The sequence below is a fragment of the Centruroides vittatus genome, unplaced genomic scaffold (assembly GCF_030686945.1).
Source record: "Centruroides vittatus isolate TY-2023 unplaced genomic scaffold, ASM3068694v2 contig_1788, whole genome shotgun sequence".
In the NCBI taxonomy this organism is placed as follows: domain Eukaryota; kingdom Metazoa; phylum Arthropoda; class Arachnida; order Scorpiones; family Buthidae; genus Centruroides; species Centruroides vittatus.
The window spans coordinates 304,353-326,394 of NW_027121095.1; the positions used below are offsets into that span (position 1 = coordinate 304,353).

At 26.6% G+C, this 22,042-nt stretch overlaps 1 protein-coding gene across 2 annotated transcripts in view; it reads right to left on the minus strand.

Moving 5' to 3' along the window:
- eIF5B (eukaryotic translation initiation factor 5B) overlaps nucleotides 1-22,042 on the minus strand; it is a 120,380-nt gene that overhangs the window by 81,567 nt on the left and 16,771 nt on the right. The window contains exons 3-10 of one of the 2 annotated variants that reach the window (XM_067263620.1): nucleotides 19,525-19,615; nucleotides 16,556-17,698; nucleotides 16,280-16,415; nucleotides 9,710-9,795; nucleotides 9,467-9,583; nucleotides 9,019-9,169; nucleotides 8,827-8,931; nucleotides 2,434-2,828 (exon numbers count right to left, since the gene is read on the minus strand). In XM_067263620.1, the coding sequence (XP_067119721.1) occupies nucleotides 2,434-2,828; nucleotides 8,827-8,931; nucleotides 9,019-9,169; nucleotides 9,467-9,583; nucleotides 9,710-9,795; nucleotides 16,280-16,415; nucleotides 16,556-17,698; nucleotides 19,525-19,615 (2,224 nt within the window). Of the gene's footprint in view, nucleotides 1-2,433; nucleotides 2,829-8,826; nucleotides 8,932-9,018; nucleotides 9,170-9,466; nucleotides 9,584-9,709; nucleotides 9,796-16,279; nucleotides 16,416-16,551; nucleotides 17,699-19,524; nucleotides 19,616-22,042 lie in introns of both variants that reach the window. The other variant, XM_067263621.1, reaches the window with a different exon arrangement.

Genomic DNA, 22,042 nt, shown 5'->3' on the forward strand with positions numbered 1-22,042 from the left:
GTGTTCAATTTCGATTTGGGATAGTCATTAAGTAAAAATTTAGTTTCTAACTCTTAATTTAATTTTCCGGCAATTTTTATCTGTTGTTCTTGTGTAAATGTTTTTTTAGTTCCATGACAAAAATATTCTTTTTTATATTATCGGGAAGATATTAGTAGTAGTTGATGGTTTTGTTAACATTACAGGGTTTTTTGTATGTTATAAAGGAAAAATTATTAGGTGTGTTCGTGATTATTATGTCAAGGTAATTAATTTTGTTATTGTTTTCTAATTCTATGTCAAATTGAATGTTTTCGTTAATATTGTTGGCGATGTTGAGGATGATATTATCGTTTGTTATTTTGTTATTGTATATTAGTAAGTAATCATCTGCATACCTCATTACTAGTTTTATGCCTGGGATATTATTAATTTTTTCATCTATGTTTTTCATGACTAATTCTGCTAATTTTGGTCCATCTTTGATCCCATACTGATGCCATCTATTTGTCTATAAAAGTCATCATTAACTGTAAAATAGTTTTTCTTGTATGCAAATTGTATTAGGTTAATTAAAGTTTTATCCACATTATGCTTAATTAGGCTTTCTTCTATTAATTTCCATTTTATATTTGGGTACATATTTATTACATCTAGACTTATTAATTTGTCAGTGTTTTCTTTTTTCATTTTCTGTATTCTGTTTATAACTTCATCAGTGTTTTTCATGCTATAACGAGAGTAATCTATGTCTGTTAATTGTTGCTTGATATATTGTTCTAAATTATAAAGAATAGAAAATTTAAAATCAACTAAAAGTCTATATTTCTCTTCATTTTTGTGGGTTTTTAATCTTATATTTAGTTTGGGGTTCTATTATTTTTGAAATTAAGAATATAATATTTGTTGTATTCGCTTATTTTATTATTTAGGTAAACGTGTTTGATTTTGTTAGTTAACTCCTTTTTTATTTCTTCGTATGGGTTATTATTTAATTTAATATAATTTATGTTGTTAATCTGTTCTATAGTTTTCTTTTTTAAATTATTAATATCTATTATGATCAGTTGGTCGGTTTTGTCAGCTTTAATTATTGAAAGATTATTAGTTTTAAGGAAATTTATTGTATTATTTAAATAAGTTTTATATTTGTTGATTTTATGTTTATTATTTTGTTTAACAGATTTTAACATTTGAATGATCATTGCGATTAAATTTCCTTTTTCTTCTTTTTTAATTGTTAAATCTTAAACGCATTTATCGATATTGGCAATCATGTTAGTGGTTATATTATTGACGAGGAGGTTGTATTCAATTCCTAATGCTAGGAGACAACTTACATATTTCGGTATTTTTACAGTAGATTGGTTTATGATTAAATTATTTAACCAAGTGTTTTTTACTTTTGATGTTGGGTATGAAAATAACTTATGTAGTTTCATATCTTTTTTATATTTATAATCATTCGCTATTCCTTGGTATGGGTTAACGTTATAATCAGATTTGTGTAGGACCTTTCTCAACTGGTATTTAAAATTATTCCACTTTTTATGTTTAAATCTGATGACAGCTTTTATTATCATCCGCTCGATTTTCCACACTGCATGTTTAGGGATGATGTTTCTGATAGATTTTTTTAACTTCATTGTGTTTGGTGTATGTTCTTCTCTCAAAAAACATCTTAGTTCATGAACTACTCATGCCATGTTTTAAAACTTTGGTTTTCCTGGTAAGTTTCACTAACCTTGTTTCCATGTCTATTTCTTCTGTATGCTTCTTAACATAGTAAGTATGGTTGATGTGTATACTAATTTTGTGTGTACCGTCCTTGTAATCCAAATAATGATACTGGTAGACGATCATACAGCAATGATTTTTATATAAATAATCTAAATTGAATAACTGTATATATATATATTTTTTAGCAAATTGTATTAAATCACACACATTTTTTATGTTATAGAGAATGTAATACACCTTTGTGTTAAAATATAGAAAAATAATTGTAAAAAATGTACCAACATAATATGTAAGTTTTTATGTTTGTTGTATTCCAATTTACGCGATTTTTAATATTGTCGGATACCTTACCATTTTTGTATTCCTTAACAGCACTGAAGAGGGGTTGGGAGATAAACCAACCCGAAATGCATTTGAGTAAATAAACGAAAATTTTCCCTAACCATTGCTGTATGATCGTCTACCAGTATCATTATTTGGATTACAAGGACGGTACACACAAAATCAAAATCTGTTATTTAATTGATATTAATTTGTTATTTAATAAAAATTATTTAATATCAGTTAATCAGTTCATAACTATAAGCCAGAAATATCATAAAAACTTCTTAATGTTATAATTAAGGTTAAAAAATTTTCTATTTCATTTCAAGAAAAATTATTATTCATTGAACAAATACAAAATTACGTTTAAAATGTAACAACTAAAAATACCTGAATTCGTTCCTGGACCCTCTCTTTTATTTTTTCTTGTTTATTTCTATCATCATCACTTTCTTCAGAAGTTTCATCTTCATCTTCATCATCTCTTTCACCATCATCATCATCATCTTCTTCATCACTTTCTTCACTTTCCTCTTTTTTAACAACAATTTCTTGAGAAATCTTATCTTTAGCTTGAGGCTGTGTTTCTTTTTCTCCTTCATCATCATCATCTTCTTCCTCTTCTGATGTTTCATCCCAAGCATCTTTCACATCATCTTTATCTTCCCAAGATTCTTTAATTTTTTCTTCTGGAATGCTTTCTTCTTTAATTTTATTTTCTGTTTGACTTACTATTTCAACTTCCACTTCTGGTAATGAAGTTTCTTCTGGAGTTGTAACTTCCTCTGTTAAAAATTATTATTGCTATTACATTTAATGAATAACATAATATACTAAAATCTCTAAAATCTTTATGGGTGATATAAAAAAAAATTAACTATAAAAAATTTTAATAAAACTTTAAATAATTAAATTGAACAATGACATACAAAAGGTTTTCACAACAATAATAATACTTAAAAAATTTAAACTAAATAAACTCATTAGTAAATTAGATCAAGGGTCCAGAAAAAATTCTTTATTCAGTTAAATGTTTTTTGAAACCATTATGTTCCACCTTCAGACCAACTGCATATAAGATTAGGAACAATGTTCCAGAATTATTTTCAAAATCAAAATTTCACATTTTACAAAACTAAATTAAGGCATCAGTTTTTACATTTGTGAACATTACATTTAAAAATTAAAATAAAATACAAAATAGAAGTAAAAAAAAAAATACAACAACAACAGGAAAAAATAAAGAAATAAATTTCTTTTTCAAAAACATAAATCATCAAATATATCATATAGTGTATCTAACTGGGCTCAAAAAATAAAATTCTTCTATCATAACATTTTTATAGTTATTATAACATCATCAGTAACAGTCAAACCTAATGTATACCAATGCTATCAACTTATTTGGAATCCTTCACTTGGAATCTCTTCCTTTCAATCTTCTGCTTAGAGAATTTTATCTTCTTTTCTTTTTAGTATCAGTTTCTACATAGTGGCTGTAATCAACTCTTCTGCCCTCCAGATATGACAGATGCTTGGAATCTGTCAAAATAATTGTGGTATCACTCCAGTTTGATGTCACTGATTTATTCAGTAGTAGTTTCTCAGCGATAGCTGTAGACATTTGGACCTTTATAAGGCTTTGTGCTCCACTTGTATAGCACATAGTGTGCATAAAGTGCTACCTGCATATCAGAACTTATCATTTTCATTCAGGGTCACTGGAATCTTATATAATCTGGCTTCTAAATCATATGGAATACTGTCTTTTCTCATTAGGCTGAAAATAGCAAGTGCATGAATTGTCTTCAGTCTTACATCCTGTCCCTCAAAGTGTTTCCTCAGAAGTCTGGTGGAATATTATTGACTTCTTTGATACTTATTGGTTTACTCAGAAAGTGAATATATGTGGATGATTTCCAGAGCTTATGTCTCACATCCATCATCAGATTTTTAACAAGTTTGGATGGATAACCAAATGCCATTGCTATTTTCCTTATGGTGCTGAGCTCCTTTTATGTCTGCTGTTTTCAAGGAGTAGGCAAAGGCTCTTCTGAACAATGATCTACAGATAGCAGTTTTGTATTTAAATTAAAAGGAACTCTAAATAAAAGTATGTGTAGGAAGATACCATTAAAGGTTTCCTATAGATAGCTATATGTAAGAACCATTTGAAACAGTACTGCAGACCTCCATGTAATGAACAAATTTCTGATGAACTTTATCAGTCTCAAGTGATGCATTAATGTTAACAAAAATTTTGTAGTTTATATAAGAAAATAAAGTAAAATAAATAATAATAATATAGAAAATAAAGTATTTGCTGATCTGTTGATAAATCAATTATATGCATTAAATAAATCAGATTTAAGAGTAATTTCTATGCCTAATTGTAAATACAGGCATCAGAGTGCCATTTTCCCTCTGAAAGAGTGAGAAAAGTGAGTTGAAATACAGAAAAAGTGAGTGCAATGTGAGGAAAACAGCAAAATAGTAGTAAAAGTTGTATTTTTTCTTTTTATTCTGTTATGGTTAAATACATTTTAAAAATTTCTGTATATGCTGTAATACAGTAGCCACTTGTTATATTGCAGATTCGGATATACAGTAGAGAGTCGTTTATCTGAACACCGGTTATCTGAACGCTTTCCAGTCGAACTGTGTCCTGCTGAATCGAACTTTTTTGATACTATATTTACTTCTAAAGTATAATTTTTATGTTTTTATATTTTTCAATATATTTATTTTGTTTGTACAAAATAAAAAAATAATTTTTAACGATACAATAGCCTCGATTATTATTATAAAAATTTTCGTTAGGCTTAAAATTGACAAAAATTCAACATGAAGTGACACGCAGCGGAGAAAAATTTCAACATCAAATAGGTTAATATATTTTTTCATACATAATCGGTTATCCGAACAACCCCAGACCCCAATTGATTTGGATAAACGACTCTCTACTGTATTACACTTTTTGGTCTTCCAAATTTTAAAAGCATTTGAGTCAATAAATTTTAAATACCAATTGCCATTGAATTTCTCTTTGCAACAAAATATGGTATTTTATTTCTACCATTGTTCTTGAAACTACCACTGAAGGTAAAACAATAAATTTGTCAAGATCCAAATATGCAAAACAGGTGGACAGATCAATTGTCATTTGTTTCCTTTTGATATTAAAAGTTGTTTATTTATTAGTTTTAAGTACCTTCTCCTCATTTACAAGTTTCTGTGAATTCAAAATTTCACACCTTCATGTGAATTGATTCAATACTGCCAATTCACATAAAGGTGTAAAGTATGGAATTCATCTTTTCTTTACACATCACAAACAGTGATGTGTAAAGAAAAGATTTCTTTAATTCTGAATGGAAAGTTCTAAAATTTTTACACAATAGTAACTTTATTTTGCTTTTTAGAGAATATTTACTTTTTGTAATTTTATTAGTTTTGATGTTCTATTATATGTTCATTATTTATTTTTTTAAATTTTCAATTACTGCATTTATAATTTTTAATGATTGATTCATTGTGAAATATAGTACTGTATAATAAAATTGCAATTGATATTTTGTTTTTATATCAACAGTATTTGTCTTTAAATGTCATTATTAAAGAAACAATAATTCCAAACGGCTGTTTGCGGTATCTATGTTTACATAAATATCAATTAATACGATATAACCAAGAATAAAGTTCAGTATTGAAAAACTAAGCTTATTTTATATGAAAAACATTGGCTGATGAAGGAATAGAGGATAGAGATTGCATAGCATTTATAATCTGTTTAGTATAAGCACAGAATTTTTAGTACTCAGTCATATCACACCTTTTTTTTGTCTCCCGACAAGCGCAATATAATGAGAAGCTACTGTATTTCCAGTAAACCATGAATATGTAAAAAGTCTTTGGCTTCTGTAAATAATCAGTCATGAAAGATGATGTTCATTTATTGAGATTATTCTGGATGTTTTCTGCTTCCTGCTTTTTTGGTTCCACTTGCTTTTGAACACTTTTAACACTAACAAGCATACATGTGCTGCACGTACTTCATTCATGTTCTTGCTGTTAATGACCTTCTCCAGTTTTTTGTTTGCTGCTTCTAACATAACTTGTCCTGTCACATGTATTTCACTTTCTTCTACTTTTCTTCTGGTTTAAGCATTCTTTCCGACATTGATACTCTTATCAGGAGGTGCCTGAAGTGAAATTGAAAATCCCTGTTCCACATCAGCATTGCCATGAGAAAGGGTCAATGCTGATTTCACTAATTTGGCTACACTGGGATATCTATCATGATCAGAAACTGTTTATTTTTTAATGCTTTGAGATGTGTAAATATTTATTTCAAAATAAATTAATAAATCTGAAATAAACAGATTTCAAATATCAAATTTCTCTTGGCTAATTGTTTAAATACAATTATAAACTGATTTACTTTACTTTAATAATTACATGTTATAAAAGATTAGTCTTTTTCTAATCTATATCTACACTAATATATACGGTAAGAATGTTTATTTGCTAGAAGTAATCTCAGAATCTATTAAACTGACTTTTTAAAATTCTTTCACTTTGGAAAGCTTATTCCTTCCAGATGATCACAGGCCACATACTATTTTCATATTAAAAAAGGAAATGCACAAGAATAATGTTTTTATCATAACATTTGTCTTGCATTGCCATTTGCAGCTCCATTCAAGGTCAATCCCCATGCTATCTGGTGGGCTTTTTTAAACTTTCTTATCTTATATTTTCAGTTTCGATTAGTATATGCTTTGTTTATATTGTCTTGGTCTTTCATTTCTTATAATAATACTCTTATGTTATCAGATAATTATAACTATAAGAAGCAAATTTACTTCCCTTATATAAAATTAAACTTTTGTAAGTAGGCCTACAGTATTTTCATCTGTTCAGTTTTAGTATTAATCCTGCCATACCATTATTTAAAAATAAGAATTAGTCTTATGTTATCAGATATCTATATAAACTGAGTTCCGTTGGTTACTTTTCAGGTATACACATGTGCAAGTGAGCCTAATCAATGATAAAATGCCTAAAAGAAAGTTGCAATTGTCACAAAATACATCAGTGTCAAGGGGCCACTGGAAAGCTTACTACTTTCCAATGTACAGTAAGTAAGCTACCTTAAAAGTCAGATCCCTCATTCCTTTCTGGTGATTTCATCTTCTTTACAAACTCCCAAACTTTTTGACTGATCTGGATTAAATTTTTCATAGGTACCCTAAGGAAACATGGACTACCAAAAAACTTGGATCCCTAACTCCTTCTCTCTGATTTCATCCCCCTACTCCCAAACTTTTTGAGCAATCTGGACAAAATTGGCATAGCATCTCTGCCACCCTGCAGGAACATATGCTACCCTATAAGAATAACTCAACCCTTTCCCTGAGTTCCTGGACAATGCTGGACATCCTTTGATAGTTATATATAAAATTAGAAAACTAATTTTAATCTAGAGATATAAAGAAAATCTAATCGCAAATTATAATTCATATAATAATAAATGTTAGTTTTGCATATAAAAGCACATATAAACAAATCTATAAATTTTTTACCTAAAAGCCTTTAACTATTATTGCACTTTCTAACATAAATATAAATTATTTTTCAATTAAAATTTACTTTTGTGAGTGAATTTATCATAAATGTTAAACCAAAGTTGAAATGTTAAACTTGAAAATTAACAAAAATGCATTAAATTATATTTAATAAAACACAAAATTTTTAAATATTTATGTTTTCAACTATTAGCAGTTATGTGTTGAGATCTTCAGTATACAATAAAAAAATGGCTGCATTAAAAATAGTATATTAACCTAAAATTAAATGTATCATAATAGAATACACATGAAAAATAAATTACATTTTCTATCTATTATTATTCTAAGCATTTATCATAATTAGACATAATTATTGCTGCAAAATTGCAGCAATAAAAAAAAATAAATTTAACGTTGCTTGAATACAGTAATACTCCAAGTTACATAAGTAATATGAACCATAGACCTTTACATAACTCATATTTTACATAAGTTGAATATGTAACTTGCTTAAGTGTAACTATGTAATTAATAACTCAATACTGTATTTATTATTATATGTGTACTGTACATATATTATTTCTTATTTTTTCTATAAAAGAACAATAGAAATACAAAGTATATATATATATATATATATATATAAAAGAAACAAAAAAAAACAAAATAATCTGAAATATTAATAGGTTATGTATTAAACAAATCACTTGAGGCAAGCTACTGTACACTAACGACGTGAAATAATACATATAGAAAAACAAGCAATAAAAATGTGCTTGGTTTTGCTGCTCAACCTTCACTGAGTACTGTATAAGAATCTCATTTATGAGAAAGAGTGCCCATATGCTTGCGTATGTGCTTACAATTAGACCAAAAAGTAAAGGATTAGCAGAGCAATAAAGTAATAAATCAGTACAGTGTGAAAGAAAGAAGGGGAGAGGTGAGAGAGAGAGAGAGAGAGAATGAATAAATGTTTGAAACAGAATAATTACATGTTACTCTACTCAGATTTTTTCCCAATTTTTGACATTTACATTTTACATAACTGTGAATTTACATAAGTCATGTGTTACGTAACTTGGGGTATTACTGTAATTTCATAATGTCAAGTTAATGTTATAAAAAAAGGAAAATGGATAATCTACAAAAATCAAAGTTTACTAATTAATATATATGGAATCAAAAGTTATCAGCATTATTTAAAAATACTTGCTTTGTTCTGGCTGTGCTTCTGCTGGCTTCTTCTTTAAGGATTTCTTCTTATCTCCAAGACGTGGTGCACGTTCTCTTTTCTCCCCAATCTGAGGAACTTCTATTCCTGTAATACAAATGTTTACAAGTAAATAGATGTTTCATATAATGTCAAAGATTTTTATAAGATGTTAAATTTATATAAAATACAAACCTTGCATACGAAGAGCAGTTAAAGTTGCTTCCATACGAGCACGAGATTGTTTTTGTGATTTTGTCAGTATTTTACCTTCAGCTTTTAATCTTTCTCTTTTTTCTTTTTCTTTCTGTTTTTTTCTTTCTTTTCTTTCTTGTTCAAGTCTCAACTACAAAATATATTGATCAATACATTTATTAATTTTTTCCCCCTCTTTCAATAAATGTTAGGAGGAAGTCTTAAAAAGGTCCTGAGTCATATATATAGAAATCATACATATTGTTAAAAATAGAATTTTTTGTAACATAAAAGATTGAGATAAACATACAAAAGTTTAAAATACAAAAATGCTCAATATTTTATAAAAATAACTGTTTCAATTATTACAATGATTCTTAAAAACTACTTTTCTCGAATAAAATCTTTGATGTTAAAATTTGTTACTAAAAGTATAAAAGCATTTTACCTGTTCTTGTCGTTTTCGTTCAGCTTCTTCAGCTGCACGTTGTTTAGCTTCTTCTTCTAATTTAATCCTTTCTTCTTCCTCTTTTAACTTTTTCAATGCTTCTTGCATTGCTAAAATCTAAAACAAAAATACAATATTTTATATTTAAAATTTCATCTTTCGAAAAATCAATTATTATTTAAAAAAAAAAACAGTTTTCAATAGTAAGTGTTTTAATTTAAATAAATTTATAAACCTTAATACCTGTTTTTTACCAGGTCTCTTTTTGTCTTTCTTTTCTTCTTCTCCTTTCTTTTTCTTCTTCTTTTTTTGTTTACTATCATCATCATCATCTAAAAAAATTTTTATGATAGTTGTCAATGTTTAATGTTTACTATAACATGCAAAAAAAAAAAAATAAATACTAGTAATATAAAAAATTTAAAATTTTTATGGCTAATTGCATCAATATCTTTTAAATCTAACTATTAGTTAAATGACCAGATTACTAACTTTATTAGTAGACAGTTTAAGATTCATACTTAATTTTTTAATTTTAAAAGAAAAAATTTTCTATGCTGTTTTCTGCTTATTTGTAGTCATTTTTCTAATTTGTTTTTCTACAAGTTTTCAAAGTAATTATCAATTAATAATATTTTGATACACAGTAAATATCAAGCTGTTCTGTCAAATCATACTATATATATTTTTTTGTTAAATTTATATAGTAGGCCTATATATTTTTCAACCATATTTTAAAAATATATATATTCTAAATTTCTATTAAAACTATACAAATATCTTTAATGAAATCAATAATTATCACATTTAAACGTTGAATACTTTTATTTCATTATATATATCATCATCCTTTACGTAAAAAATTATGGGAAGATTAATTGAATGTTGATGTGACACCTACTAATGTTATTAAGTTGCTTAACAAATACTAAATAAAATAGTAATAAGAATTATTGTAATTGATGTAGTTGAAACTAATCAATATTTGAATATTTCATATGCAATATAAAATTAGCATTTCAGATATAAGAGCTTCTTTAATAATTAAGTCATTTATGAATGCCTGTAAGTTGCATGTTCAGCTATTTAATATCAAAATAAACATTATTTTTTTCTACATTCATATTTGTAAAATTACTACATTCATCTTTTAGCTTTGGTTTTCCTATTTACATATTGAAAAAATAATATTACAATGTTTGGTGCCATTTATTTCATTTATATGTTTAATTATTGAAACATTTTAAATGTAAAATTAAATATTACTAGCAACAGTAAAAAATACAATATCACTGTTATCATCATTAAAAATTTTTTTCATCTGTGACAAAATTCATTCTTTAACTTAAGGCCAGGAACACACGTGCGTAAAATTCGGCATAAGATCTAGCATAAAACAGAAAATATAAAAATTTTTTTGAAATTTTGGCTGAAACAAAACTGAAAAAAAGAGTAGAGCATGTCTCTACTTTTTATGCCAAAATTCCTCCAATAAAGAGAAGTCTTTTCTGTGATGTCAAAGTAGACACATGATTTTTATTTTAACAATGGTGGCAACAGAGCCGTAACTAGGGTATGGCCAATGTGGCCCCCGCCATAGGCGCCGATTTAATAAAGGCGCCAACGAGAAGGTTTCGGAATAATATGTATTCGAAATTAATAACACAAAAAAATTTTTATGTTTATATTTATATAGTATTTTGAATGTCATTAGATAATTCTTTTACAATAGCATTTTTTTAGAATAAAATTATAATTTTTTTAATAATAAAAATTAAAAAGGCGCCATTTTTATTCTTGGCCATAGGCGTCCAAAATCCTAGTTACAGCTCTGGGTGGCAATGAGGGTTAACCCTACAATTGTGACGGTCTCGAAATAACATAAAATAAATGAAATAGAGGAGTTTATTGAATCCATTCAACCACATCAGTGTCATGTATAAAGACACTGTATTTAAAAGTTTATGGATGGCTATAGGTGCAAAATTTCAATAACAGGTAGGTCTAGTAGAATCAATATACAGGCCTAGTATTTAGATCATACGTTCTTTATTTGAATTTGGAATACAAGTCTATTAATTTAAATTTTCTATATTATAGCAAAGGAAGCAGAGAAAAAATGGAAGGTACAAAGGGATAGATATACGAGAGGAAAAATTTAATAAAATTACCACTGTTAGTGGCAGTGGTGTTTCCTATTCAGCCACAGTTTTTACATATGTGTGTTCTGGCATAAAAGCGTAAAACAAAAACTGAACTGAAAGATGATTTCTGATTCAGTTTTCTACCACACAATTTTACACATGTGTGTTCCTGGCCTAACTCAAAATTGTCATAACCAAAGATATATTGATTAAGACTGACTTTCTTTTGAAAAATGTTATCAAACAGAACAAAATCTTAAAGTAGTAAGTGAGAAGTTTAAAATCTTAAACTAAACAACATTAATTCTTGAGTACAACCATTCATGCCATTATAACCTGCAGAAAAAAATAAAGTCAAAATTGATCTTTTAGTAATATCTGACCTAGAAAGGAGATCTGCTAAACAGCATCTATTTCCTCTGTAAGAGAAAACTGACCAATTGCAAAAAATCATCTCACAAAATATTGTGTAAAAATATAAATCATAGGATAGTCTAGATCAGTGGTTCTTAACGTTTTTATACTCGCGGCCCACCAAATATTTCATAATTTTTTTGTGACCCCCATTTTTTTAATAATAATTTATATTTGTTAAATTATCTATAATAAATTGATTTTATTATTATTGCTTTATTTTTTTTATATAATAAATGTAAATAATAACTTTATTATTTCATTATCTATTTAAATAACATTCAAACTTCACAATTAAACATAAAAACTCATTTATTTTTAACAAAAATAAAATAAAATATTAAAAATTCATAGAAAAAACCAAAAATATTTGAAAATAATTTAATGAGATTTGTTGTGGTTTTGTAATTCCTTGAACTTCTATACTTACGAACCCATATTTGATATAATCACGATCGTATTTTCTAATTTTAATGTTACTTAATTTTATACCTTTAGTTTTAGGACTTGTGGTTTTTTCCGTTGCATTTTTCACTGTATCATCATCGAAACTTTCACTAGTATTTTCTTCACTATTTTCTTTTTGAAGGTCCGGGTCTGTGATTACTTACATTAAAAAAATTTTCTAATGTTCCTTTCTGTTTTTTTGCTCATTTTTATGGGTTAATTATAAATACCATATATCTCGACAGATAAGACGATAGTTGAATCATAAAAATAGGCCCCCAAAATCTGGGGTCGTCTTATTGGACAGATACAAAAAAATTAGATTGAAATTTATTTAATTTAAAACCATTATAAAAGAACAGACAAACCATAATTATTTACTAGTAGAGAGTAGGATATGTCCACAAAATAGAATAACTCATACGACGTTTTTGTGAATAATCAAGGTCATTACCCGAATGTTTGCAACAATCGCAAGGCAGTGCAAGAAAATAAAATTTGTTCATTCGAAAAATTACAAATAGGACATAATTCCATATACGCTATGCAGTATTATTACTCAGATGATGATCGCTGATCTAAATTAAATTCACAGGCCGTTGATAGTTTGGGGGTCGTCTTATAGGACAGATATATGCTAAAACTATAAAACTTCGACGAAAATTTATACCTCGTCTTATCTGAAGGTCGTCTTATCTGCCGAGATATACAGTAATTAAAACTAAACACACAATATAAGAAAGAAATGCACTATTATTTGATCCAAAGTCGATGCTAAAACTAAACTAAAGCACCCACAACTTGTCGTAAAGATTTTGCATATCTTTTGCAAAAATATTTAAATTTTCAAACCCTACTACTAAGCCTACTATTTTTGCATAATTATTTAAAAAATTCCAAGCATTAATAGTTTCTTAGAATTAATTTGGAATAAAAGAAGTAAATACTGCGGTAAGTAGCATATTTGCATTTATTTTGTCTGTACTAACAAAGTTGTGTGTAGGAAGAAATAAGAAATAAATAAAAAAAACTAAATAGGAAAAACTTTATCTTTCTTATTTCACTTTTCAATACGATATTTGCTATACATCAATTTTCTTTTTATTATATTCTGAAGGAAATTTTGCGTAATTTGGCGCCCCCCCAGCAAACTTCTTACGGACCCCCTGTTAAGAATCACTGGTCTACATTGCAGTTGTACTAAATCGTTTCCTATGTCCAGAGATAGATAGACATAAGGAATAAATCTTAAAATAGATATATTTTTTTTAAAAAGAATTTTAGAATTAATGCATCAGTAGCCGAATTCTTTGCATTTATCATCATAACACTTTTTAATGTATTGTATTAATATAACTTCTATTTAAGTACTCTGTTATACATATTTAAATATTGTATTGTACATGCTTTTAGATTCATGTTACACTTTTTTTAATCAAAATTCCAATTTGAAATTTGTATAGAGTAGCTATTTGACATTATTTGTGACACTAATTGTTTATTAATTATATTTATTAAAAAAAAAAAATGTTTATATTGTGCTAATTTTATAGGTCAACTTTCCAATAATCCCAACAGTTGGGCACCATTATTGCTTCCTCACAAATCTAGCAATAATATAAAAGATAAAATAGAATGATACAATTGTTATAAAAGATGAAATCCAGATAATTCTTTCAAAGATGTTAAAAAACAACATAGCTAAACCATTTTCTAATCAAGGGTGATTGCACAGGATTTTAATCAATGTCATCCACAGCGAGAGCTTGTATCACAAATGGCAGTTGCCAACCTACTCCAGAAATTCAGGAAAACAAAATTGGTCCATGATAAGAAACATTTGGGTCTGTGCAATCACCCTGAAACTTCTCTCCCCTGCCATCAATGCATTCTTCCTGTGTTAGGGGCATTGTGTTGTCTGTTCTTCAATGTGTAACAACAAAGGAAACACATTAATAACTCTGTAATCATTCAAGGTAGGTCAATAAATCTTTCAGCAATCAATTCCTTATGAAGTTCTGACCCTAAATGATGTGTCACATGACCCCCCTTCCTATTTACAGTTTTAGAGTTGCATTCAATATGGCCACCATTTTGATGGAGGCTATATTGAATGCAACTCCAAAACTGTAAATAGGAAAGGGGAACAGATCGATGTGTGTTACATGCATGTAAAACACATCAATCTGTTCCCCCTTGGTGTAATGTGTTCCTGACATGAATGAATTAACTTTGAGTATATTCTATATTCTGTAGCAAGAGTGTTGAATGACTTTCTTTCCCACCTTGTATTATTAACTATTTACTTGTTTTACTTATTTACTTTTTACTTACTTGTTATTTAAATAACAAGTAAAACATTAAAAAACTTCCACAAAAACACACATTACTACACAAAGCATCGTACTACAAATAAATCACAAACAACAGAAAATGATATACAAAATACACTATGAGAGAGTTATAATTGAGCCATTCACAAGCCAAATTGATTAATTCCCTTAGTTAAGAGAAAAATGTAAAAATAGTATATCCTTGGAATAATTGTTATTTTATATGTTGTTAGATAAAAATTACACCTGTAATAATACATTTTACAATGTGTTTTTAATTTAAAATTTTAAAAAAGAATATATACAATTTTATCAATTTCTCCACTTTTTGTTTTGTGGAGTTAATTGATTTGGCAAATAAGCAGGTTAATTATAGATAAAATAATTTGTCTGAACAGACCAGAAACCCATTCATTGAAAAACAAAGTAAAATCACATACATCATACACATATCTAGTCCAAAACTTCACAATATACAAATGTTTATATCAGTAAAAGTGCACAGAATATACAAACATGCATACAAGCATAAAACAATGAAAACAAGTATGTGATTGTTAAAACTAACCAAACTTTTAATAACTTGTTATTATATTAACGCTACAAGTATTTACAGAAAACCACCTTTAAAATAGATATCTGCAGCTACACATTCTCTTTGCAGCTATGCCATTTATCAAAGCAATACTGTAAGCCAATTTTCTATGATACCTCTAAGGACTTTCTCCAGTCATTGTAACTTCCACTTTAATTTCCACCAATTGTTCCTAGTCAGCAAATATTTGATCAAGAAAGGCATAATAATATTTTTCTAACTTCTTTACTCTCTTGATTTTGTCCTTAATACTTTTATATTTTCCCAAAGAAAGTTGGAATAATGCAGATTCCAATAAACAATTGACAAAAGCCATTTAATATAGCACAGAAAACAGCTTCCAGGATTACTTTGACAAGTGGTATAGATGCTGGAAGTATGTAAGTGTAGCAAAAAATAAAGGTATTGTTGTGTAAGAATTTCTGTGTCATATAATAAAACCTGAGCTAAAAGTTCAATTTAGTAAATATGTAAAAATTGACATTTATTTTTCATCCTTGTCTGAATTTAATATTATTGCAATAATAATATGCAATATTTTCTTTTTGTAATTTTCTTTAGTACCTAAAGAACTTATTTATAGTTAAAATTTGTTATTCATTGAATTTATTGTATCATGATTTTGAAAAAATGCCTAAAAATAAACACCAAAACATATTTATTTGTGTCATTGTGTGAAATAGAATTATAATTTTTTTCAACCAGTTAATTAATCACATACTATCCAAAGAACAAAGTTTTTAAAGTTTTCTGGTTAAATACCCTAATAATTTTTTAAATATTTAGTTATTTTTGCATTGAATATGACATAATATGGAAAATTTTAATCTTTATAAAGTTTATTAAAAGAAGTTATTTTATAAAAATAAACATTATTTACCAGCTTCTTCTTTTTCTTCTTCAGCAGCCATTGCAGCCTCTGCATCAATTTCCGTAACAGTTGGTTTGACTGTAGTAGCTGAAACTTCAATTTCAGCTTCATTCTTGACTGCTTCAGCTTCATTCTTTTTACGCTCCTTCATAAAAAATACAATAATTAATATTAAATTTAACAAACCTTTGTTTAATTGTTTGGACAATCAAACATAATTAAATTATAAAGTGATTTTCATTCTTATGTAATATATCAATAAAAATAAATGCTATTTAAACTTGCCTGTGTTTTTTGTGATAATTTCTTTTGTTTTTCTTTTTCTTTCTTTTCTTTCTTTTTCTGTGCTGCTGTTTTAACTGTATGTTCTTCTTTCTCAGCATCAGCTACACCTTCAGTTTCTTCTATTTGAGTTTCAGTTATTTCTACTTCATTTTTCTTCTTTTTCTTCTTCTTAGATACTTTTTCTGGTTCTTCCATTTTTATATCTTGTTCAATATTTTCAGGAGTACTTTCTTTCTGTTTTTCAGCAGCAGGTTTCTTTCCTTCTATTTCTAAAGCTAATTCCTCTAACATTTTTTCCACTTCTTCATCCTCATCGTGTTTCTTCCTTCTTTCTTTCTTTTTAGACTTCTTACCTTTTTCATCTTTGCCTTTTCCTACTGCAGAACTATCTTGTTCTTCAGAAGATTGTTTCTTCATTTCAGGTTTGCTTTTAGCTTTATTAGAATCATCGTCATCATCATCATCATCATCAAGATCCATGTCATCATCTTCCACATCTAATAATTCAAACACTGACTTTGGTTTCATTGACTTCTTTTTTGGGACTATACTTTCATCATCAATTTCTTCTTTTGATTCCTTCAGTTTTTTAGAATGATCATCTTTTTTCTTAGTCCTTACAACATTACTAACACTTTCAGAATCATCACCACTAATTTCATCAATTACTTTTTTCCCTTTTTGTTTCCTAGAAGCTTTTGCAGTTTCAATTAAATCATCATCATCAATTGAGTCACTTTTACCTTTTCTAGATTTTTTATTTAACTTATTATCCTTTACTACTATTGATTCATCTTCTTCATCACTCTGTTCTAATTTTGATTTATTTTCTTTTTGCTTTTTTGAATTAAATTTTTCTTCTCTTCGATCTCGATTTTCATATTCGTCATCACTAACAACATCTTTTTTCTTATTTTTTCTTCCTTTGGATTGTTTGGTTGAAATTTCATCATCATCACTTTCATCTTTACTTTTTTTACCTTTTTTCTTATTTGACTTTATATTATCATCCATTATGTTGTCATTATCATCATCAACTGTCTTTTTTTTATCTCCTTTCTTAGTTTGTTTTTCAATTTTATTATCAATAGCTTCATCTTCACTGTCATCACCTTTATTTTTCTCTGCTCGCGTTTTATTTTTCTATTAAAATAACATACGTAAGTATGAAAAGACAAGTATAAAATAATTATATAAATATAAAATTACAAGATAATAGATTAAATATTTGATCTAAGAATTAAACATTTCATTTATATAATGAAAGATTTTTATTCCTCAAAATCAAAATACAGTAGTAAATCAAAATAAGAGTTCTCATTATCTAAGGTTATGTGAACTGTGAGTGTACCTTGAATAATCAAAAATTTGAATAAAATATAATATTTTGTACAAAATAATCAACAAAATACAATAATAATGTTATAAAATCAGGTTTCATGACAATTACAATTAAAATTTCTTTAATCTTTTTTAAAATTTGTACATTCAAACCTGTTTTTGTGCGGTATATGAAAATTTCAATCAAATTGAAACATAATTGACATCTGTAAAATTTTTTAAAACTCTATTGGATGTTTTCTATGACATCAGCAGGTTTTTTCATTTTTTATTCAGTAAAATTTTTTTCTCATACCTTTTTTCCAGTCCCCTCTTATTTTAATAGCATAAAAATCAGAAATATCCTGTTAAATGTAGACTGCAGGTGTGAAGTTTCACACCTTGTTAAATGAAAGAATAACACTTCCTGCAGCTATATTTATCAAATAAAATCATTTTTTAACTATTATCTTTAACTTTTTATATAGTTTTTCTGTAAAACCACTTTTTGAGAGGGTGTTTATTCCGCGGGAATTATTTCCTGGCAAATTTTTTAAATGTTAGATTCGTATTTAAGTGGAAATAATTAATTAATATAAAAAATAAAATTCTTAGAGGATTTTTTTCCCCATTAGGGATTGCAGAAAAAGGCCCAAGGAGTTAAAAAAGCAATTCCTAGTATTTCGTATGGTTTTGAGTTATTTTCTACCCGAAACTTTTTTTATGCGGTCCCTATTCACCGCATAGAAAAAATACTTTTTAATTGTGTTGCAAAAACTATTTTTTTATAGCTACTCGTGAAGTTTTGTGCAATTTTTTTTTAATGCATTTTCTTTTATACGGTTCCTATCCACCGCACAAAAACAGGTTTGAGTGTATTGTTGTAACCAGAAGTCACCAGAATAAATTTTTAAAAAACTTTGAGTCTCTTTTGAGTACCGTGTCTAACACGGTCAAGATTCATGAAACAAACTGTACCACATCATGTTCTCATCTTTGCAACAAAGTACTTTTCCACAGTTCATATCATATAAAGTAAAAACCTTAGTTAAAACATCTTGGTTAATCATTACTCTACTGCAGAAATGGGCAAGCTTTTCCTATGCAAGGATCACAGTTAAAACTTTTTAACTGACGTAAACTGCACACAAGAAAAAATAAATAAAGCAAAGAATGCGGGTAAATCACAATTCATATATAATTATAAATTAACTGTCACTGTGTGAACGTAATATATCCAAAATATTTGGTTGAATATTGGTCACTGCTAGTTTTAAATTAGTTTTGACATGAGTCTGTTATACGATTTCTTGTTTTACTTTTTACTAAATTTTTACTAGGTTGTGGAAAATAATAATAAAATTTTTACTGCATATTTCCTTAAGTTGGGAAATTGATATATTTATTATTTTGTGCAGCCCTGCTCTACTGTATATGAATTAATCCTAACTACTTGGGGTATATTTAATTTTAAATTTAAACAATTTTTTCAATTTAAAATTAATTAATATTGTATTTATAAATTCCATTTGCAAACTGAGCTATTCAAAAATTATTAACAGAATAAATATGATTTAAATTTAATAATAAACTCTACGTTCACTTAAAATAAAAAGAATTAAATTTTTCATGAAAGAAAAATAAACAACCTTTCCTTCTTTTCTATTTGAAGGTTTTGATCGTTGATTACTTAAGTCTTCTAGAGACAGAGATTCAATTTTCTGTGCAAGATCTGTAGTTCTAAAAGAAAAAATATATATCATTTAAAAAAAAATACTGTTCCCTTATATTAATATTTAAAAACTTTAAATAGTCAATACATACAAAATTCAAATTCAACATTTCTTAAATTTCATTCAGTGTATTTCATTATTTCAAATTATTAAACAATAATTGGCCAGTTTCCACTTAATATCAGATATAATTCAAACAAGTTTTTATGTTTAAAATATATCATAATTTATTCATTACACTACAAATTTTATAATCTTAACATTTAATAAACTATAGTCATATTTTTAAATGTATGTTTATATATATTTTATCTCCTCTGAATTTATAATTATATTTTTATATATAGAGCCAAAATTAAAAGTTAATGTAATAAATGCATATATATTTATTGTAAGTATGAAAATAAGTATTACTACTCATAAAAGGAATTTAACAAATTAAAATAATATGGGATTAAGAATTTTGATTTAATTATTATTAGTGGAAATAATGGCTTCCATTAATCAGAATTACAGTTTAATACAATCATAATTTTCATCAAAACAATCTTGTTACCATTAATTTTCTTTTACCAAAATAAAACTGATATTTATCTTCTCCAAATATCTCCAACACAGTAACATTCACAACAGAGAAATCAAATTTATTCATAAACTGAAAATGTTAGTTTTTTGTTATCATAAATTTCTAACTGGTTACTATAAGTTGTCGTATTTGCGTTACTATAATATTTTTACTTTTTCTGTCTCTTTTTTAACTGTATTTATGAAAAAGCATCTTTACTTATAATCTGGCCATACCGTTTATTTGATTTTACAAAGTAACTATAAACATGATATATTATATCTCTCTAATCTGACAATTTAGCATTGATATTTAAACAAAAAACTAGTGATACCATTTGCAGTTCAGAATAGCAAATTATCATTTAAGTAACAACTGAAGAATGGAAAATGGCCAAACATTTGCATTTGATTAACATTAGCATTATTTTCTTTTATGACTATTTTTATAACTAAATTATTTTATAATGATAAACTATGTAAACCCATGAAATATAATAATTTTTTATATAATCCTAACTTTTTATTAAATAAATGTAATAATTTTTGAGAATCTTGTCAATTCTAAAAAATTCATATTAGACTCAATTTGAAAGAAAAGAATTACAGTGAATATGATTTATGATTTAAGAATGACAATCAGCATTCATTATTCTTAATATAATAAATGAAAGGGAACTTTATATATTGAATATTTTATAAAATCAGTTAAAAAACTGCAATTGTAATGATTTTCATAAAGTTTGAAATTGAAATAATATAAATGCATTTATCTCTATGTATTATAGTAAATAAAATACTGTTAAGGAAAGAAAAATCTACCGATTTACAAATAAGTAAATAAACAATATCTATATCTACTGTATATATATAGTTTGATCTGACTGGATGAATAAGATAGTACAGTAAAAGAAAATGGCTAGATAAAATCTACTACATTAAAATAAAATTCTTTTAAACATGTTTGTACACATTTTATTTCAAGATTGAATTTTCAATACAAGGAATATAAATAGGACTTCCAAGTATGGAAATCAGTGGTGTACTCAAGATTTAATCTTGGGGTGCTGAGTGGAACAGATAAAAAAAATTTTCAATGAGAATTCAATAAAAGTCTCACCTTATGTGACAGCTAATTTATAAGTAATATAGAAACAAAATATGAATAAAAAACTAAATTTTAATTAGGAAAATATTTTTGGAAAATTTAAAGGGGTATGCCTTGACACCCCCAAAGTAAAAACAAAAGAAACACTATGTACTCATGGTAAATTATATTTTAAAAATTTTACAACAAATTTTTCTAGAGTTGTCTTAAATTTAAAAATACAACTAAAAGCAGATTTCCTTACGAGTAAATTACAACTGAAAATATTTGAGAAAAAAAAGCAGGATATTGTATTAAATTCTTAAAAAAAGTAAGATTAAAGAATAACAAGTAATAAAAATATAAATAAAAAAAATAAAAATATAATAAAAATATAATAATATAAAAATATATATAGTAATAATACATTTTGCCACAGAAGTTATTCAGATTCTCCAAAATTCTATTAATGAGTAATTTTAAAATGAATTTAGCAGTAAATTACATCCTAATTAAAGTGAAAGTAAACAATAAAATAGGAATATATTTAACTATAAAAGCAAAACAAGAAAAATAATATCTTAAATTGTATAACAACTTTATCATTATCAATTTATGAAGTGAAGTAGACTGAAAATACTTGTAGTATAAAATTTATTAAAAATTATGTCAGATTTTAATATTAATAATAAAATCTTTATCAATACAGGTAAAAGACACAAAGTTAAAATCACAAAATAAAACTAAGATACATTAACTAAAGCATATTTAATAATTCAGAAA